The sequence below is a fragment of the Rhipicephalus sanguineus genome, chromosome 1, assembly GCF_013339695.2.
Source record: "Rhipicephalus sanguineus isolate Rsan-2018 chromosome 1, BIME_Rsan_1.4, whole genome shotgun sequence".
Lineage (NCBI taxonomy): Eukaryota > Metazoa > Arthropoda > Arachnida > Ixodida > Ixodidae > Rhipicephalus > Rhipicephalus sanguineus.
Window position 1 is genome coordinate 213,429,304 of NC_051176.1, and position 16,758 is coordinate 213,446,061.

General features: G+C 43.6%; 1 protein-coding gene across 2 annotated transcripts in view; it reads right to left on the reverse strand.

Moving 5' to 3' along the window:
* Positions 1-4,792: 4,792 nt before the first annotated feature.
* LOC119407142 (zinc finger protein 667) overlaps positions 4,793-16,758 on the reverse strand; it is a 34,650-nt gene continuing 22,684 nt past the window's right edge. For both annotated transcript variants that reach the window (XM_037674015.2, XM_037674007.2), the window contains exons 4-6: positions 15,408-15,528; positions 9,526-9,897; positions 4,793-6,918 (exon numbers count right to left, since the gene is read on the reverse strand). In XM_037674015.2, the coding sequence (XP_037529943.1) occupies positions 6,667-6,918; positions 9,526-9,897; positions 15,408-15,528 (745 nt within the window). In that variant the 3' untranslated portion in view covers positions 4,793-6,666. The remainder of the gene's footprint in view (positions 6,919-9,525; positions 9,898-15,407; positions 15,529-16,758) is intronic.

Sequence of the window (16,758 nt, forward strand, 5' to 3'; positions counted from 1 at the left end):
GCACCCTCTGAAAGACGAGGTCAAAGCGCTCGTTCCCCAGTCGGCCTCTGAATCGTGCAGACAACGTAGTCTTTCTGTAGATCAGGCCTACCAAACCACATAAGATCTTGTACATGTTTTATAAGAGTCGAAGAAAGCAGTGAACAGATTGAAAAAGAAAGTTACTCGTCAAGGAGAACAGTTAAAAAAATTGCAGGCCGATCGAGATGAAATGCCGGAACACCTCTTAATCTTATGACAACAACAGACGTTCAGGCCTTTCTTCGTGCATTACAAAAAGTGCAAAAAGGAGACAAAACTGCCGTTTTTATCAGCAACCAAGTGGCCAGTTTAAGCAAGAAAAAGAGCTTGTCATTTCTACACATCTTATTTTGTCACCATTTCTTTACGTGCTACTGGTTGCAAGTCATGCTTCTCTACCAACCTGCCCAACCTGCTGCACTTGTCAGATTGCCGAGGACAGAGGGATAGAGGAAAAGTAAGATTTCAGGGGGAAAGGCATCTGGGCCCTCCGGCCACCCTCCTCCGTACCAGCATCACTCACTGCTTCGTCCTGAGAAGTAAAACGTAAATCTACTCAGGATAATTCGTAATAACGAGCGCTTCTTTTCATTTGAGGCGAGTCAAGCAGGCAACCTTCATGGAGAGTAGTGAGGCCCACTGTACAAAAGATTGGCACTCCTAGGGCAAACTGTTCACATATGTGGGGTAATCGGCAGTTCTAATAACGACTTCAATATTCAGCCCGTAATGTGCAGCAACAAAACGCTTTATTTACGGCCTGATTAGAGTCAGTGTCATGCATAGCAATGCGACTGTGGAAGCGCTTCTCCGTGAACAGCTGTACCCGAGCAGTGACGCCACAGCGGGCACGAGGAAAACTAGGCCCGAGACGGCATTTCGGCACCACGCAACAGGCTGCACCTTTTGTGTTATGTAGCAGTCATGCCATGACGTGCTATTGCATGACTTGAATGAGCCTATATGCAGTTGCCTACTGAATTTTATGACTTGAAAGGCCGCAAGAATGTCTGCATAACATGACAGTCTAAAAAATAACCTTAATCAGTAAAAATTACTTTTATGCTTAATTTACTTAATTTTTTCCTACAATATGCTTCATGATAATACTGCCTTCAATAAGTGCTCCTTAGTGTCTGATCCACTCACATGCCTTCCAAAGATTCCATGCAATCTTGCATTGTACTTTCTATTCCTAAAGTAATTTCTAAAGAAAAAAATCTAAAAGTAATAGCCATATGGCATTCTCACAGCCTTTAAACTGCATCGCTCATAGGCGGGAGATGGGTGACAACTTAATTGGCAGGAACTTTCTTCATGGCCCCCATATTTGTGATGTGCGCCATGTCTGAAAAATTGAGCGATACCTTATTGAATGCAAAATTTCAGTGGCCAATATGCAGTGGTTCAACAGAGAAGGCAACAGTGCCACGAGGAAGTCCCTATAATTGAGCCTGCCTAACAAAAATCATTTGGCAACATTATCTGATTTCTATGTGCCATTTATAACAGCGTACACTGAAACTATGGAAGCTTCATTTTTTTTTTTTAATTCCTGTGAGAATCGAGAGCAGATTTAGTCTGAGGGCATCATTCAGGGGTGCAAATGCCGAAATAGGATTTGGAGCAAATTTTGGAGCAGCAAAATGTTGCTTTTGGAGCGCAAAAATCCACATTTGGAGCAGGTTACGAAAAAAAAACCGTGAATTTTTTAGCACGAAATCCGAAATTTGGAGCAGTACAACACAGAAGGCTTACTTTTAGAAAAGAAAACAAAAAATACGTACAAACCATTCAACATCAGCTAACTCGTGCACAGTGCACGTGAACTCTGCTATTTCAATAAAAGCAGTGTGTTGAGCCACCCCACAGTGCGAACAATGACCAAATCCACATTAGCATTTGCAGGGCCTGTCAAATAATTTGACAGGCACTGCAAATGCTAATGTGGACCTGCGAACCTGGCAACCTCGAAATTCGGGAGTTTCGTAAAGCAGGAGCAAGTGGGGAAAAAATAAAACTGGCGTACGTTTTTGTCTGTATGTTTCTCAAGGCAGCAGAAACGCCATACACAACAGCTCCAAATGATTGCCAATAATTTTTTAGACGTAAGCGATCATAGTCCAAATTGATAACATCCCCCATCGCATAGTATGTTCAACCGCGGGTAAAAGCGCACGAGTGCCGGTGATGAACGCGGCTGAAGCAGAAATCAAACGAGCCAGCCCATCTCTCTCGCTCGGAGGGCGCATGCGATAACACCACTCCGCTCGGGAGGCCTGCCGTCGAAGCAGAGAGGAAACGCCCCGCCCCTCTTGAACGAGCATGAAAAGACGCGAGGGAGGGGGGGGGGGGTGTTGCTCGAGCAGCAACTTTGAACTTTGATTCTAAGGGCGCAGTCGGGCGCGCGCTATCTCGGCAGCCATTAGCGGGTGGCTTGTATATCCTGCTACGTGCTGCGCTCTCAATGCGTACTGTGTATAAAGAGCATCTTTCCCTGGAGCGGCCGTATTCTCTTACACCAACGTTTTGTCGAGAGACACGAGATCGAATACAAAAGAGTTTGCTGCCAGCCTCACTTCGTATAACATTACAATTTGTTAGTATCGCATATATTGCTTCGTCCTTGCAGTGAAACTGACTTTTTTTTTCTTTCGCTGGGGGGTTAGGGCTAGGGTCTGCGCATCTGTATTTGATGATAATGATGCCCACACTGCAGATGACCAACACGGCCTCCATTTCTCGCTAAAGTTTGCGCAACTGAGAAAATTTTGAAGCTGATCAGGCATTTTGGCGCAGCGTGGCGCAATTTCAACAAATTTAACGGTTTTGGCTCAGCTTGGCGCAAAAATATGGAATTGTATCAAATTGGTGCTATTGGCGCAGCTGTTGCATCACTGCATCATTTGTTTTGTTTTTCTTCATCTTTAGTCACGAAACTTGGCATTCAGTGGACCCCTATGCACCAGCATGGCATTCATGGAGTGCAGAAAGAGAGCACTGCAATTTGTAAAGCCTCTTCTCTCCACAGTCAACTTCTGTTTCAACTGATAACATGTTGTTGTCATTGCTGGTTCTCATGGAGCAGCACTATAATTGCAAATGTGATGCAAATGCACACTGTTTCTTTTATCCAACCTTAGCTAAGGAGTCTATTGATATGTAGCATGAGCTAGTTTTCTAAAGGTGAATTAATCAATGAAGCAAGACACATGCAATAATTAATTAGAACTAACAGACAAGAAAACCAAGGAAAGTATAGGGAATGTTGTGTGTAGTAACTATGATGTAAATCTGAAAAAAGTAAAGTGGATGAAAAGATACCTTGCCACCGACAGGGACCGAACCTGCGACCTTCGAATTCGAATGTCTCAGGTTCGGTCCCTGCCGCGACAAGTTATCTTTTGTCCACTTCACTTTCTTCACATTTATATCATAGTTACTATATACAACAATCCCCTATACTTGTTGGTTTTAATTAATGTTGGGTCTAGCAAAGGAAAAACGAACCCTTAATATTCCCCTTCTTTCGTTCATGCAATATTTAGTATTAGAACAATCAATAACATAGCAAGGACCCCATGAACATAAAGCCACACCAATGTGTTGTGAACATCGATAAAGGAACAGTCTGCCAGTGCCAAAGAGATGCTTTCCTTTCATTCCTTGCAGCCTTTGCCACAAAGCTGGACTACTATTCAGCTGCTCTGTGATGCGAAATGAAGACAAGCATTATCAGCGATGCTACGGAGGACTTCCGATTTGGAGGAATTCTAGGAGCAGCGAAATTTCCATTTTGGAGCACTTTAAAGCAGCAAAAATTTTCATCTTGGAGCACTTTGGAGCAGATAATTTTGCATCTGGGAGCACTTTGGAGCAGCTTACATCCTGAGTGCACTAGAGAAGCAATATTCTAGCACCTGATTAATTATTCTGGGGCTCTTATGAAGAGCTAGAAATATTTCGATTCATTGCAAATCTCATGGAAAAAATCATCTCAGGAGAACTCCATACTTCACTCGCTAATGAAAAAATAAGGGCTCATGCAGTTGAGGGTTCTGGATTAACTTCTTCGGTTTATTTTAAACAATAGCAAATAAACAGAATACCGAATCAATAAAATTGCACTTTATGAAATAACACTCTAAATACATCTATGTGGTTATCAGCAGACGTGGAAGACAAACACCGTGACCTACAGCAGTGCCTCAATGCCAAAGAGCCACACTGTCCCTAATGCATTCCCCTAAGACAACTCCAAGCTCCCCCCCCCCCCCCCCCCCCCACTCTTTGCAGGCTTTCTGCACCTCACTTGGTTTTGCACTAGCTCCGTGATGGGCACAGCAATCATGGAAACAGTGCAAAACAACGATGTCATGTGATGACATCATCACGTGACATCACGATATATGACGCCATGATGACATCGCAAGTTTTGACGATCTATGACGTGATGATGATGCCATCGCATGACGATCATTTTTTGCATCGATTGATTGACGTCGCTGACGGTCAATTTTCGTGTTTGATGAAGCATCTAAGGCTTTCGCATTAATATTGCGTATTGAATGTTAACAGCCTGACCGTTAACAACCTGGCCTTACATACCAAACTGTCCTCCACCATGTCATCTCTGTGCCGTGCGCGAAACAGCTTCGCTTATCATCCACTTCACAAAGTGGAATGGCTACTCAATTTTTCTTTTTAATTTTTCATTGTGATAGCAATTATATGGACACTCTCATTCGTCATTCGTTTTGGTTCAAAGGAAGTGGAAGCAACTTTGAATAGTGGCAGGATTTGGCTTTCGGTAAAATGCAAGTGATAACCTGTAAAATATGTCAAGTTTCAAAATTTACCATACTTGGAGCATATAAGCCAGTATAACAAGCTTTTAAACTTAAAAAATGAAGAATCGATGTGAGGGTAATATGTTCATTTAACCTTGAGGTGGGGCTTCGCGGCAGTGCTGATTTTCCCTGAAAAGGTGTATTCACAGTACAGCAACTCTCTACTGCAGTGAAACCACCTTTACGGGGGGGGGGGGTTTACAAGCGGACTAATTCTAATTTACACCTATTCATTCATTTCGAATACTTCGAAATTTCCAATAATTTAAATTCAAATTGAAGCGAATTCGAATACTGTATTATTCATTTGAATATTTGAAGGGCTCGAATATTAGCACAAGCCTATCAAAAACCACTCCCGCAATAACGAAAGTTTCAGGTAGTGATCCACAACATTTTTTTCAACCAATGAGCTAGTAAGGAAGCCAGAAGTTCGAAAATTGCAGCACCGCTCATTCGACAAGTTGGGCACATAAGCTTCTGCCAACAAACATTGTTTCAACCATTGCTGTTTACATTTGGTCGGATGATGATGATAGCAACAATACTTCTTTTTTTCGCTGGGCACAGTTTTTTGCTAATGCCTCCGGTGGAAACTGCGTCCGCGTATGACGTTTCAAGTGACAACACCCACGAAAGTGACGTCATGCCGATAGACATTCGTCGCAAATCTCTCCATGTGCACACCGAGATCTGCTTACCTACAGTGTTTTTTGGCCTTTCGGAAAGATGATGTCTCCTATTAAAAAGCGGAAGTTCTTGACGCTTCAGGAGAAGTCTAAAATCATCGCCAAATCTGCGAGGTAGATATTGCAGATGAGTTTGGTTTATTAAGCTGCGATGCTCCAGCCGTCAAGCTCACTCAAAGCAACGTGAAACAAAGCAAGATCGGCGACTTCTTTGAGTAAATTTTGGGTCTGCGAAGTAATTGGTGTGCGTATTTTCCTATTTTTGTGACAAAGAAATTCTCACGAGAACAAACAAATGTCGCTTCCCCAGTAATTTCGTTATTGAGGAATTTGACTGTGTGTGTGAGTGTGCAGCTTCCTGAAGGATTCACTTTCGTAATAATATGCTTTAAAACTGAGCACAGCCTTCTCAACATATGTTTTCAGCATCCCACCACAGAGCAAAAGTGAGAGAAAAAAAGACAAATACCTGCACACACTCAAATTAGACTAGTTCTCAAAGTTTGACAACCATGTTAACCAGCCTTTACATATGACAGAGGTGTAAAATATTGTTCCTAGCTCAACAACTTGCACAGCTTGACTTCTATGCATTGAGCTGAGGCATGTTGCTTTAGCATCTTGATGCCCAGTGTAACAAAAGGTGTTGGAGATAACATACATCACATACGTACAGCGCCTGCTTTGTTCTGGAGTTAAGCAGACATGGTGGTATGTACTTATGTTGGATGTGTTCCATCATTTCAGTAACATTCTGGAATCTTAAATGCTAATGATAATAATTAATAATTGCTAGGATTTTACATGCCAAAATCCTGATAAGGTTATGAGGTACGCCGTATTGAGGGACTCCGGGTTAATTTCAACCACCTGGGGTTCTTGGATGTGTACCTAAATCTAAGCACAATAGTGCTCTTGCATTTCACCCCCATCGAAATGTGGCTGCCGTAACCAGGAATCGCACATGCGTCCTTGCACATTACACCTTACCTGCTAAGCTGCCACAGCGGATGATCTTAAATGTTACTCTTTCACTAACAGGCCCCAGAGTACAATTTAAACTAGTGAAAGAGCTTCATTTACGAGACTTTGAAAGCAGCAGTGGTTCATGAAGCAGACTGTGCAAAGCCAACAATGTCTCCTAAGGTGAGTGCTGAGGATAGGTTGGCCGTCTGTTCTGCAGAACATGGTGCTGAGGCGTTACTTAGCGACTGTGCCTCTGAAGAACTATGATCAGATAAGTGGGCCTTGTAATTGTCTTCACGCACAGTCCGGAATGAACACAGAGGGCATGCAAAGAGCAGGCTGTCACTTTGACCTGGATGCTTGCGATGCAGGTGGCTCTTGAATGTACTGGACTGGAGGTAAAAAAAAAAAAAAAAGAAACAAAATGTCCATTCACTTGCACTGCACATAAGTGACACACACTGAGACAACAATTCAAGTGACAATGTTCTACACTTCCTTGTCATGTTGCATTAAAAAAATAATAATAGAATGCCAAAACCACAATCTGATTACGTCGTAGTGGGGGTGCACGAATTAATTTTGACAAGACCCTCTAAAGTGCACTGAATAGATTGCACAAGAGTGCTCTTGCATTCTGCCCCATTGAAGTGCAGCTGCAGTAACCAGGATTGATCCTGTGACGTCATGCTCAGCAGCAGTATGTCACAGAAATTGATTTCGACTACCATAGCAGGGTGCTAGATAAAGACAGACTGTAATCAGTAGGCAACAATACATTCTACAGTCATGATCATAACAGTATTTCATGCAAACCAGAAGAAAAACAAACAGCACAGATAAACTTTCAGTGTCTCTTACGCTCTGTATCTACCCTGAACACACAAAACTGGCCTCAAAGACAACACGACGCTGACAATCACAAACAAGTGCTGGCAAGTTTTCTCATCTGCAAAATACATTTACATTCAAGCTTCAACATGACCAGGCTGGCAAAGTCAGTCTTTTACATTTTTATATCAACTGCATTGAAATTCCATTGTTTATGAAAAGTACAGTAACAGACAGAAAACTGGTGCTCCAATTCCTCTCTGTCGTTAACCCTTTACTGCACGATTTTTTGTTTTGTTATAATATTATTCATGGAGTTGCATGGAAGCATAATAGCTGTACTACCACAGAAAGTAAGTTTTGTGGACTTTGAAGAACATTTTGAAGGGGAAAGATACTCGGTGTGATTCGAACTCAAATATTTGCACATGACAATGAGTGGGTGCACTGATTGTAATGTTGGTATAATGTGGTACAAAAGAAAGCAATTACTCTTGCTTATTGAACAAAGCTGGTTTCCAGAATTCTAGCAGTACGTCATGCAGATTCCCGTGGAGCCAGGAAACTTAAAGCGCTTTTCCTCATTAGATCGAACATTTGAAGGAGGAAACAGATTGTAACAAAGTGAATAAAATTTAAAGGGCCAGTAAACAACCATGTGGTCCAAAATTTCTAATAGAGAAATAACTGCACACTTGTACAATGTGAACATGCTGCCACAAGAACTTTGCAAATAAGTGCTGTATTAAGGAAGTTACATGGTATAGAACGACCCGCGTTGGCTGGTTTTGGTTTCCCGCTCATCCTTCCCACCCTTCTCTCGCAGCGGAGAAGGTAGGCATAGCCTTTTCTCGTGACTACACCCACGTAACATCAACATAACATGACGTCAGGGACTACGTCATCGGCGCGCAGCCAACGACCGAGCAAAGTTTCCCCCACGTGTGCATGTGTCGTAGCGGCGCGGGGAGGAAGCGCAGTGCGAGGAGTACGAGGCACTGGCGAGGAATGCATTCTTCCCAGAGCGGTAAAGTTCGGAGGCTTTCAGCCTCCGAACTTTATGGAAGCCTCCGAGCCTCCGAAGCTCGGACGCTTTCATTCTGGCATTACCACTTGTCCCAGTAGTCTCGGGCTCTACAAAACGGCAGAGGGCAGCACAGAAAAATGAAAATGCAGACTCCACCACCAAAACTGCATCCCCACAGGGCCAAGGCGCCATTTCATAGTGCAAAGGACCAATCGACAAGCTCAGTGGTACAAAATGTTGACCATGGGCAAGATTTCGTAACAGCGTATACAAGGAGGATAAGACAAGTGTAGGAAAGAGGCGTGGGAATTGTTTTTAGAAATGGAGGGTCTGCGCTGGACGCAGCGCTGCAATATTCGTAAAATGTGATCACTGCGGTCTAGTGTACGAATTAGCGAGCTTATTTCGGGGGTGTAAACAGAAGTCGGAGCCTGTTTACAGGCCCTCTAAGGCAAAACAGTGTTAAACGCAGGCAGTTGAGACACGTGTCCTCTGCAGCGAGTTCCGTCAGGTTGTTTCCCCCTTCAGATGTAGCGATGAAGGCGCCGGAGGAACGCCGGTGGGAGGAGCAATTGCGCACTTGGCGAGGCAGTGGCGCCCTCTCTTGCACGGCATGGTTGTCAGACGCATGTTTCCGAAAGGTTTCTAGTGATTTTAAGTAAATTATTGCGATTACTTCTTGGTTATTTCTGTTAATTATATTATTTTAGACCTTGTTTGTTTAATTTAACCCAGTTTTGAGCATTGCTAGCCTTGCTTTAGGCCTGTATTGTGCACTTAATTGTGAGCGTGACCACACCACATGAGATCTACATACAACAAGCCGAGCCCCTAAAGTGCTATGCACTTAAATATTCCTAAGGCCATGACTTGCAGCAACGCACCTTCTGGGCAGGGCAATGCCCTTTTGCCATTATCCCTGTGTAGCTTCCTGTATGCTAACACAGACAAAAGGAGACAAAAAGTTGCCTAAAGGTGTGGCAGGAGGTTCACAAGACAACATAGTCTAATAGTGAGGCCATTCTACTCTTACTTGGAAAGGGGTTTCAAGCCCCTTTAATATCATTCTTCTTTAGTGACAAACAATACACGGGAAAAAAAATAAAAATAAATAAATGAAAGGAAAATTTCAGCAACCCACCTGGATGCAGGCATAAGGGCAGTGTGGGCACTTGTAGGGCTTGGTACCAGAGTGTCGCATCTTATGCCTGCGAAGCGAATTGTGGTCGCCTGTGCGGTATTCACACAGGTTGCAAGCAAATGGCTTCTCCCCTGTGTGCTGGCGGAGGTGCATCTTGAGTGAGCTCTGTGATGATGCTCGGTGGCCACAGTAAGAACAGAGGAAAGGGCGCAGTTTTCGATGAACAGAGTCACGATGCAGCTGAAGCAGGCGTCGCACACGAAAGCACCTGCCGCACTCAGAGCATGCCTCAGCTGGCAATGAGCTGGTGTTGCCGTTTCCCTGACCCGCTGCCACAGCTGACCACTGGCCCGTAGCTTGCCTGTGGATTGCCTGCAATGACAAAGAGCATCACCATTATCATTAGACATGAGAGTTCTCAGAGCACAATTTATCGATCTAAACCAAGTCATTGTTTCTCTTTAGTGTCCCTTTAAGGGAAAAAAGTTGCAGGGGATCCCCAACCATATTTTTATAAAATGGGAACACGAAAGCGTTTCTTTTGGCTAGGTTGGTTTTACGGAGGGATGCTGCGAAGTGGTGTTCCCGAGTTGTGCTATAAAGAATGAAGTACTAGTGCACAGGCCGAATTGTGTTTATGCACATGATTTGGTGCAACCAAAGTGGTGTCGACAACACTTTACACATCCTCTTTTATTTCTTCATCGAGGTACTATAAATAACAATGTCGACGAGTCTTCTGCCAATGTTGACGCTACGTCTACAACATCGGCATCAGACTTGCTACAGGTACGTGTTACAATATCTGTGGAGGCAGTGTTAAGGGTTGCTGCAACACTGCCTCCACAGAAAAGCAATGCCAACTGATGTGGTGGACAAGGGCGCGCATCCTTAGAGTACAGAGTTCCTCTTCTGCTGCCTCTCCCCTACTTCACGGCTGCGAGTGCTTTCTGCAGCAGTTGGCGCCGGCTTTGGTTCCCATGGCAAAGGTCGCAAGCTTTTCTCTCATAGGGCTTTTGCTAATGCCGGACGAGTACACTTTTTTGTAAACCTGGCGAAGTAACGCTTTCACTTAAATTGCAGTGCAAAACATGACCAAAAACAAAACATTCCTTATGCATGGTAACCCATATACCTGGCGGCAGCACACAGTCCGCCACGTGAAAACGAAACTGTGCCGATAGCCGTCACGTAGTGACGCGGATGACATAACGTGAAGTATTGGCGCAAGCCTGGATAACTTGATACTTAACCGTTTCTAGGGCGATACTAACGAATTTCATATTGCAGGCTGATTTGGCTACGCCAAAACATCGTTTGGAAAGCACATTTCACTAAATGAGTCGATTGAGTACGAAACCGAAACCATGTTCATGGCATTAGCAACAACGGACCGTCAGTGGCAGATGTAGTGACATCACCATCACAAAATGGTGGCAGAACAAATTTTAAAGCTGGCGCATTTCGAGCTTAACTACGGTTTGCATGCATCAAATTCGTTCCCAGCATAATGGAAAGGGTGATGCGCCCATCTTATTATGAAAACTAATATCAAAGGAAAATTATTTCGCACGCTGAGGACAGCTACGTCGCGTCTATTCTGCGCGCCCGGAACCTGTGTCCATGAGTGGTGCAAACAAAGGAAGGAGGTCCTCAGCCGTGCGTCAACCAGGAAAAGTTTCTAAGGGCCAAAAAAGGGAAAATATCTGCACTTCGATGACAAGCTTGCAGACGTTCTCAAGCAGCTCTGTGTAGACTGAGCTTGTCGAGGTAACTGCCCTTGAAACAACATGCAATCACGGAGTATTCAGAAGTAACCTTAAAGGGCCCATAAACAGGCTGCAACTTTTTTTTACACCCCCCAAACAAGCTCGCTCATTCGTACAGTAGACCGCGGCGATCACGTTTTCCGAATAATACAGCGCTGCGCGCCGCGCAGACCCTTCATTTTGAAAAACAATTCCCGCGCTTCTTTCCTACCCCTGACCAATCCTCCTCGTATGCGCAGTGACGCAAACTCGGCGATCGGCGAGTTGACGTACCACTGAGCTCGTTGATTGGTCTAAACCAGGTCTCAACAAGTTAACGTCAGATCCTGTTCCCACCCACCGCTACGAAACTGCGCCTTGTTTCTAGGCCCTGCGGTGATGTGGTTTCGGCCACGCAATTGTCGGGTTGTCTCGCACTGCATAGCAGCTGCACGCACTTCACCTTCGACATGAGCAACACGTGGAGGAACAGAGGAAGCGTTGTCGGCTGCAAATCGAGCGGAGAGAGGGGGAATCTCCGGTAGCTGGGACGGCTCGCGCTTCATTGGTTTTACATTGCTCGCGCCGCAAGTGGGGTTCTTTTCTCTCGCGCCCTTTCGTCGTCTTGGAAAGCAAGCACGCATTCCTGCTGCATTGTGAACTGTCACAAAGGTTTAAAAATACCGAAGAACCGAAAACTGCCCATTAAGTTACGAAGCACGTGCGACAATGTAAACAATAAACAACCAGCAGCCGCAGCAAGCGAAAGTGCATTGCGAGCGATCGAGCTCAATTGGTGATGTCGTGTCACGCTGCCGAAGTGGGCGGAGCCACGACTACGGGCTACGCCTTCCCCTCCTCGTGGCGGAGAAGGGTGGTGAGGCCGCGCGAAAATTTGAAACCATATGAAACGGATGTTCTAACCCCTGTATATTCCTTATTATAGCACGTATTCGCAAAATTATTGCGGCAGCATGTTCACATAGCAAAAGTGCGCATATTTCTCTTCATTACAATTTTTGGACCTCGGGGTTGTTTACTAGCCCTTTAAGGACAGCAAAACCAGATAAGGAAAGAAACTGCCAGCAGAATAAAGTTCATTTTCTATGGAGGTGCATTGTGCTTGCCCTTTTTTTTTTTCATGTGATCGTCAACATAGGAGCATGCCATAGTTTTAAAATATCATTTAGAAGCGCTGTGATTTGATTTTTTTAGTGAACAAAACCATTATATGTATTTTCTGGAAGTTCGAATACTTCAAATCGAACAGCAAACATTATTCAAATCAAATGGCAAACACTATTTGAAAAATATTCGAAAGTTTGAATATTCACACACCCCTAGAAATCTTTTGTCCCAAAAAGCAGCTTCCCCTGTTAACAGCGAAACACCTTGGTTGCTAAGCTACCCCGATGGGTGGACAATGCTGATCTAAACATTACAGAAGGCCGTATTTTAAGACAGCTGTTGAAGGAACACTGACACCAAAAAAGTCTAGTGGCCCCAATAGTATACCAAGTGACTTTCTTAAAGGGCCAGTAAACAGCCCCACATTCCAAAATTTGTGCAGTGATGAAGAGATAACTGTGCACTAGTCCCAACATCAACATGCTGCCGCAAGAATTTTGTGAATAGGTGCATTAATAAGGAAGCTACAGGGGACAGAACAATCATTCATGCTGGTTTCGGTTTCTCACTCGGCCTCATCATCCTTCCCCGTCACTCAGAGGGGTAGGCATAGCTCCTCGTCGTGACTACGCCCACATCGGCAACATAACACGACACAGCGATTGCGTCATAGTGTGCAGCTAATGACTGAGGTTCTTCGGGAGGTGGAAAAAAAAAAGTCAGGGCCTATGAACTCGCCCTTTAAAAGGTAAATAGAATGGCCTGGCCTATTTCCAGATGTTTTCAGTTGACTAAACTACCTTCCCACTGTAAGGTAACTACAGTAAAACCTCGGTGATACGTTCACGGCTCGTATGAATTTCGGGGTGATACAAATTTTTCTGTGGTCCCGGCCAAGGCCCATTAGCCTGCAATGTATTGGAGTTCGGTTGTTGCGAACCGATTTGCACCCCGCGACGTTTGATACGAACGTACGTTAGCGCACAGGTACGAACAAGTGCTGCCCGTGCTGTCGCAGAAGACGCAGCAGTCTCGCGCGCGCGCAGGCATGCGCTCTGCGTGATCGTTAACAGTGCGTCGTTGCCTCCGAAATAGTGAGCGTGAACCTTGGAGGCCTTTATGCACCTTCGCGTTTAGATTACAGATGATGTTGACGTCACGCTTTTTTTTGTCCGACGCGTTCACGCGTGCTCCTGTGCTTGAGGCAGCAGCGTCTTTGTACTGTGTTAACACGTGCCTGCCACATTGCAAGCCATGTCCCCGCAATCAGACGTTCTACGAAACAAGACTGATACTTGGGCTGCCGATCCGTCATGATGTCCCATGATAGGTGGATGAAGGCCCCAGGAGACGAAGCGGACGGTCTTGGCGAAGGAGCTTGGCCTCTATCTAGCGTGTGCAAAGGGCTTCTTAAGCCACTTTCGCCGCAGTACTCTGGTGTCATGCAAAAAAGCGTAGTAAGGTTAGGAAGCGGCTACTAGCGGTCACGGGGCACAACACATCTGGTTCATTAATTACACACGCGCGCATGCACCGTATATCTACGAGTACAAGTATGATCCTTGATGTCTAAAAACTTTACTGGCAATCATTCAGAGGCATTCATGACGTCGCTGCGGCCCTGAGAAACACTAAATCAAAATGTATGCCAACTTTCTTTTGTCGCATACTAATTTTCTGTGTTTTCTGGTGATATGAATATTTTTGGTAACCCCCACGAGATTCGTGTCACCGAAGTTTTACTGTACATCATAAATTAATACATTAGTCTGGAGACAATGTTCTGGCATCAAACTAAAATCTGAAATCTTTTACTAGCGCAAGCCTCTTGAACATATGCTAAAGCATGTCAGCTTTCCTAGAATGAATAAGCTCTTTTCTTCAACCAGTATGGCTTCCGAAGTGAATGGTGAACCCAACTGACTGAAGTTATACATGTACATGTGCTTAACTTCAATAACCATTGCCAAACAGATATGGTCTCACTAAACCAGATATGGTCTCACTAAAGAGTAAGATAGTGTATACCACATCAGTCATAGTGGTGTATGCCACATCAGTCATAATAGTTAAACTATCCATGATAGCTAAGGCAAATCATTAGGGATGGGCGAAAAGTAAATTTGAGGTTCGAAGCGAATCCGAAGCTGATAGTGATTTGGTCGAATAATTTCGAATTGAATAGTTCGAATAGTACTCACCACATATTAAGAAAAATGAGCATTTTCGTCATGACCCTTGCACAATGTTTATAAGAATTGGAACTAGGTATGAGTGAATGTCACTTTTTTGGTTTGAAATTAGGTGGAAGAAACCTTGAATAGTATAAAAATTTGAATAGCAGTAGGGTGCAAGTTATAAGTGGTACAATACGTTACAATTTAAAAATGACTAGACTTAGCACATATAAGCCCATATAACACGCTTTTAAACTTAAAAAAAAAAAATATGTACATATAACCTTGAAGTGTGGCTTCGCGGCACTGCAGATTTCCCCTGGATGGGTGGTTTCACAACACAGCAACCAGACGCTGCAGTGAAACCACCTTTACAGGGAGTTATGTGTGGTCAAATATATACATATATTCGTTCATTTCGAATACTTTGAAATTTCGAATAATCTAAATTCGTATCAATGCAAATTCAAATACTTTAATATTCGTTCGAATATTCGAAATGCCCGAATATTCGCCCATCCCTACAAGTCATGTTCCATGTCAGAGAGTTATTCACATGGTAAAGTTGTAAGTAAAAAAAAAATTAACGAGGAGAGGAATCAAGGGGCTCAAAATTTTTTTGTGAATTTTTCATATCATAGAGAAGAAAATAAACACTGCAAGAATACCTTACTTTGACATCAATGCTTTCTCCTTCTGCACTTCAACCAACATTGGGCTCAGAAAAATACGGGCTACAAAGTTGTCAGACTAATGGCACCTTACATATTCTAAATAAGACACCACGTAAGAAGGAAAGGGGTGACTGCACATTTGAAGCAAATATTACCTTGTGGTTTCGAAGCTGCTTCCCTGTTTTAAAACCTTTGCCGCAAACATCGCAAAGAAAGGGCCGCTCCTCCCCATGAGTTCGCTTGTGCAGGTTTTCCAGCTTGCTCAAACTGTATGTACTGCATCAGAGGCAACAGTTCCTTAAATCACACACTTTATCGTGAAAATATTCAGTACTAATACCTTGGACACTGAAAACAGGTGCAATGTTTTCAAGTGCAACTAACTGTTTAATAGAAAAAAGGTGTACAATATGTAAAAATAAATTATCATTTATAAAAGGCTACGCTGTGAAAGACCAAGAAAAAATAAAAATGGAAAAGGGAGATGTGTTTTCAGTGTTTGCAGAAATTTATTAGAGTTGTGCCCTGTTGCTGCCTTCATTTCTACCAGCCGTCCCAACTAAATGTTGTCAAAAATGAGAAAATAATGGAAAGTTTTTTTTTCACAAACAAAATTCTGATTAACCTAAGGTGTCAATGCAAAAGTTGCTGAGAAATGACCAATAACAATGTTTAAAGCAACCAAGGTTTTGTGTGCTGTGTTTGCATTTTTCTTTCCTTTCGTAAGCGTTGTTTCGCACCACTTTCATCAAGGTGCATTACCAACTTCCCCAGCAAACCACCCTTCTCAAGTTCTAGTGAGCTCATTTATTCCCAAGGAGAAAGAAATACATCGTGACGTCATGTCCAACTGCCAGAGATTTCATTGGTTCTTAATACAGTAATGCTACTGAGGACTTCTGATTTCGAGCAATTTTAGGAGCAGTAAAATTTTCATTCTAGAGCACTTTGGAGCAGCGAACATTTCCATCTTGGAACACTCTGGAGCACGTTTTTTGCATCTGGAAGCAATCTGGAGCAGCTAATTTCACATCGTGAAGCACACTGGAGAAGCAAGTTGCATTTACATTCAAGCACCTGACTAATTATTATGGGACTCTTATGAAGAGCAAGAAATATTTCGATTCATTGCAAATCTCATGGAGAAAATCATCTCAGCACTCCATGTTTCACTCGATAACACTAAAATAGGGGCGTCATGCAGCTAAGTGCTCTGGAATAACCTCTTCAGCGATTATTTTCGACACTTGCAAATAAGCAGAGTACTAGATCAATTAAATTGTACTTTATGAAATAACACTCTAAATACATCTATGTGATAATCAACAGAAGTGGTAGACAGATGCCGCGACGTACAACAGTGCCTCAATGCTAAAGAGTCACACTGTCCCTCATGCATTCCCCTAAGACGACTCCAAGGCAAAAGCCAGGTATGTTTTCTTCTCGATTGATTGTACTGCTGGGCACAACATGACGTCACTCAGCTAGCCTCAGAAAGCCAACCTC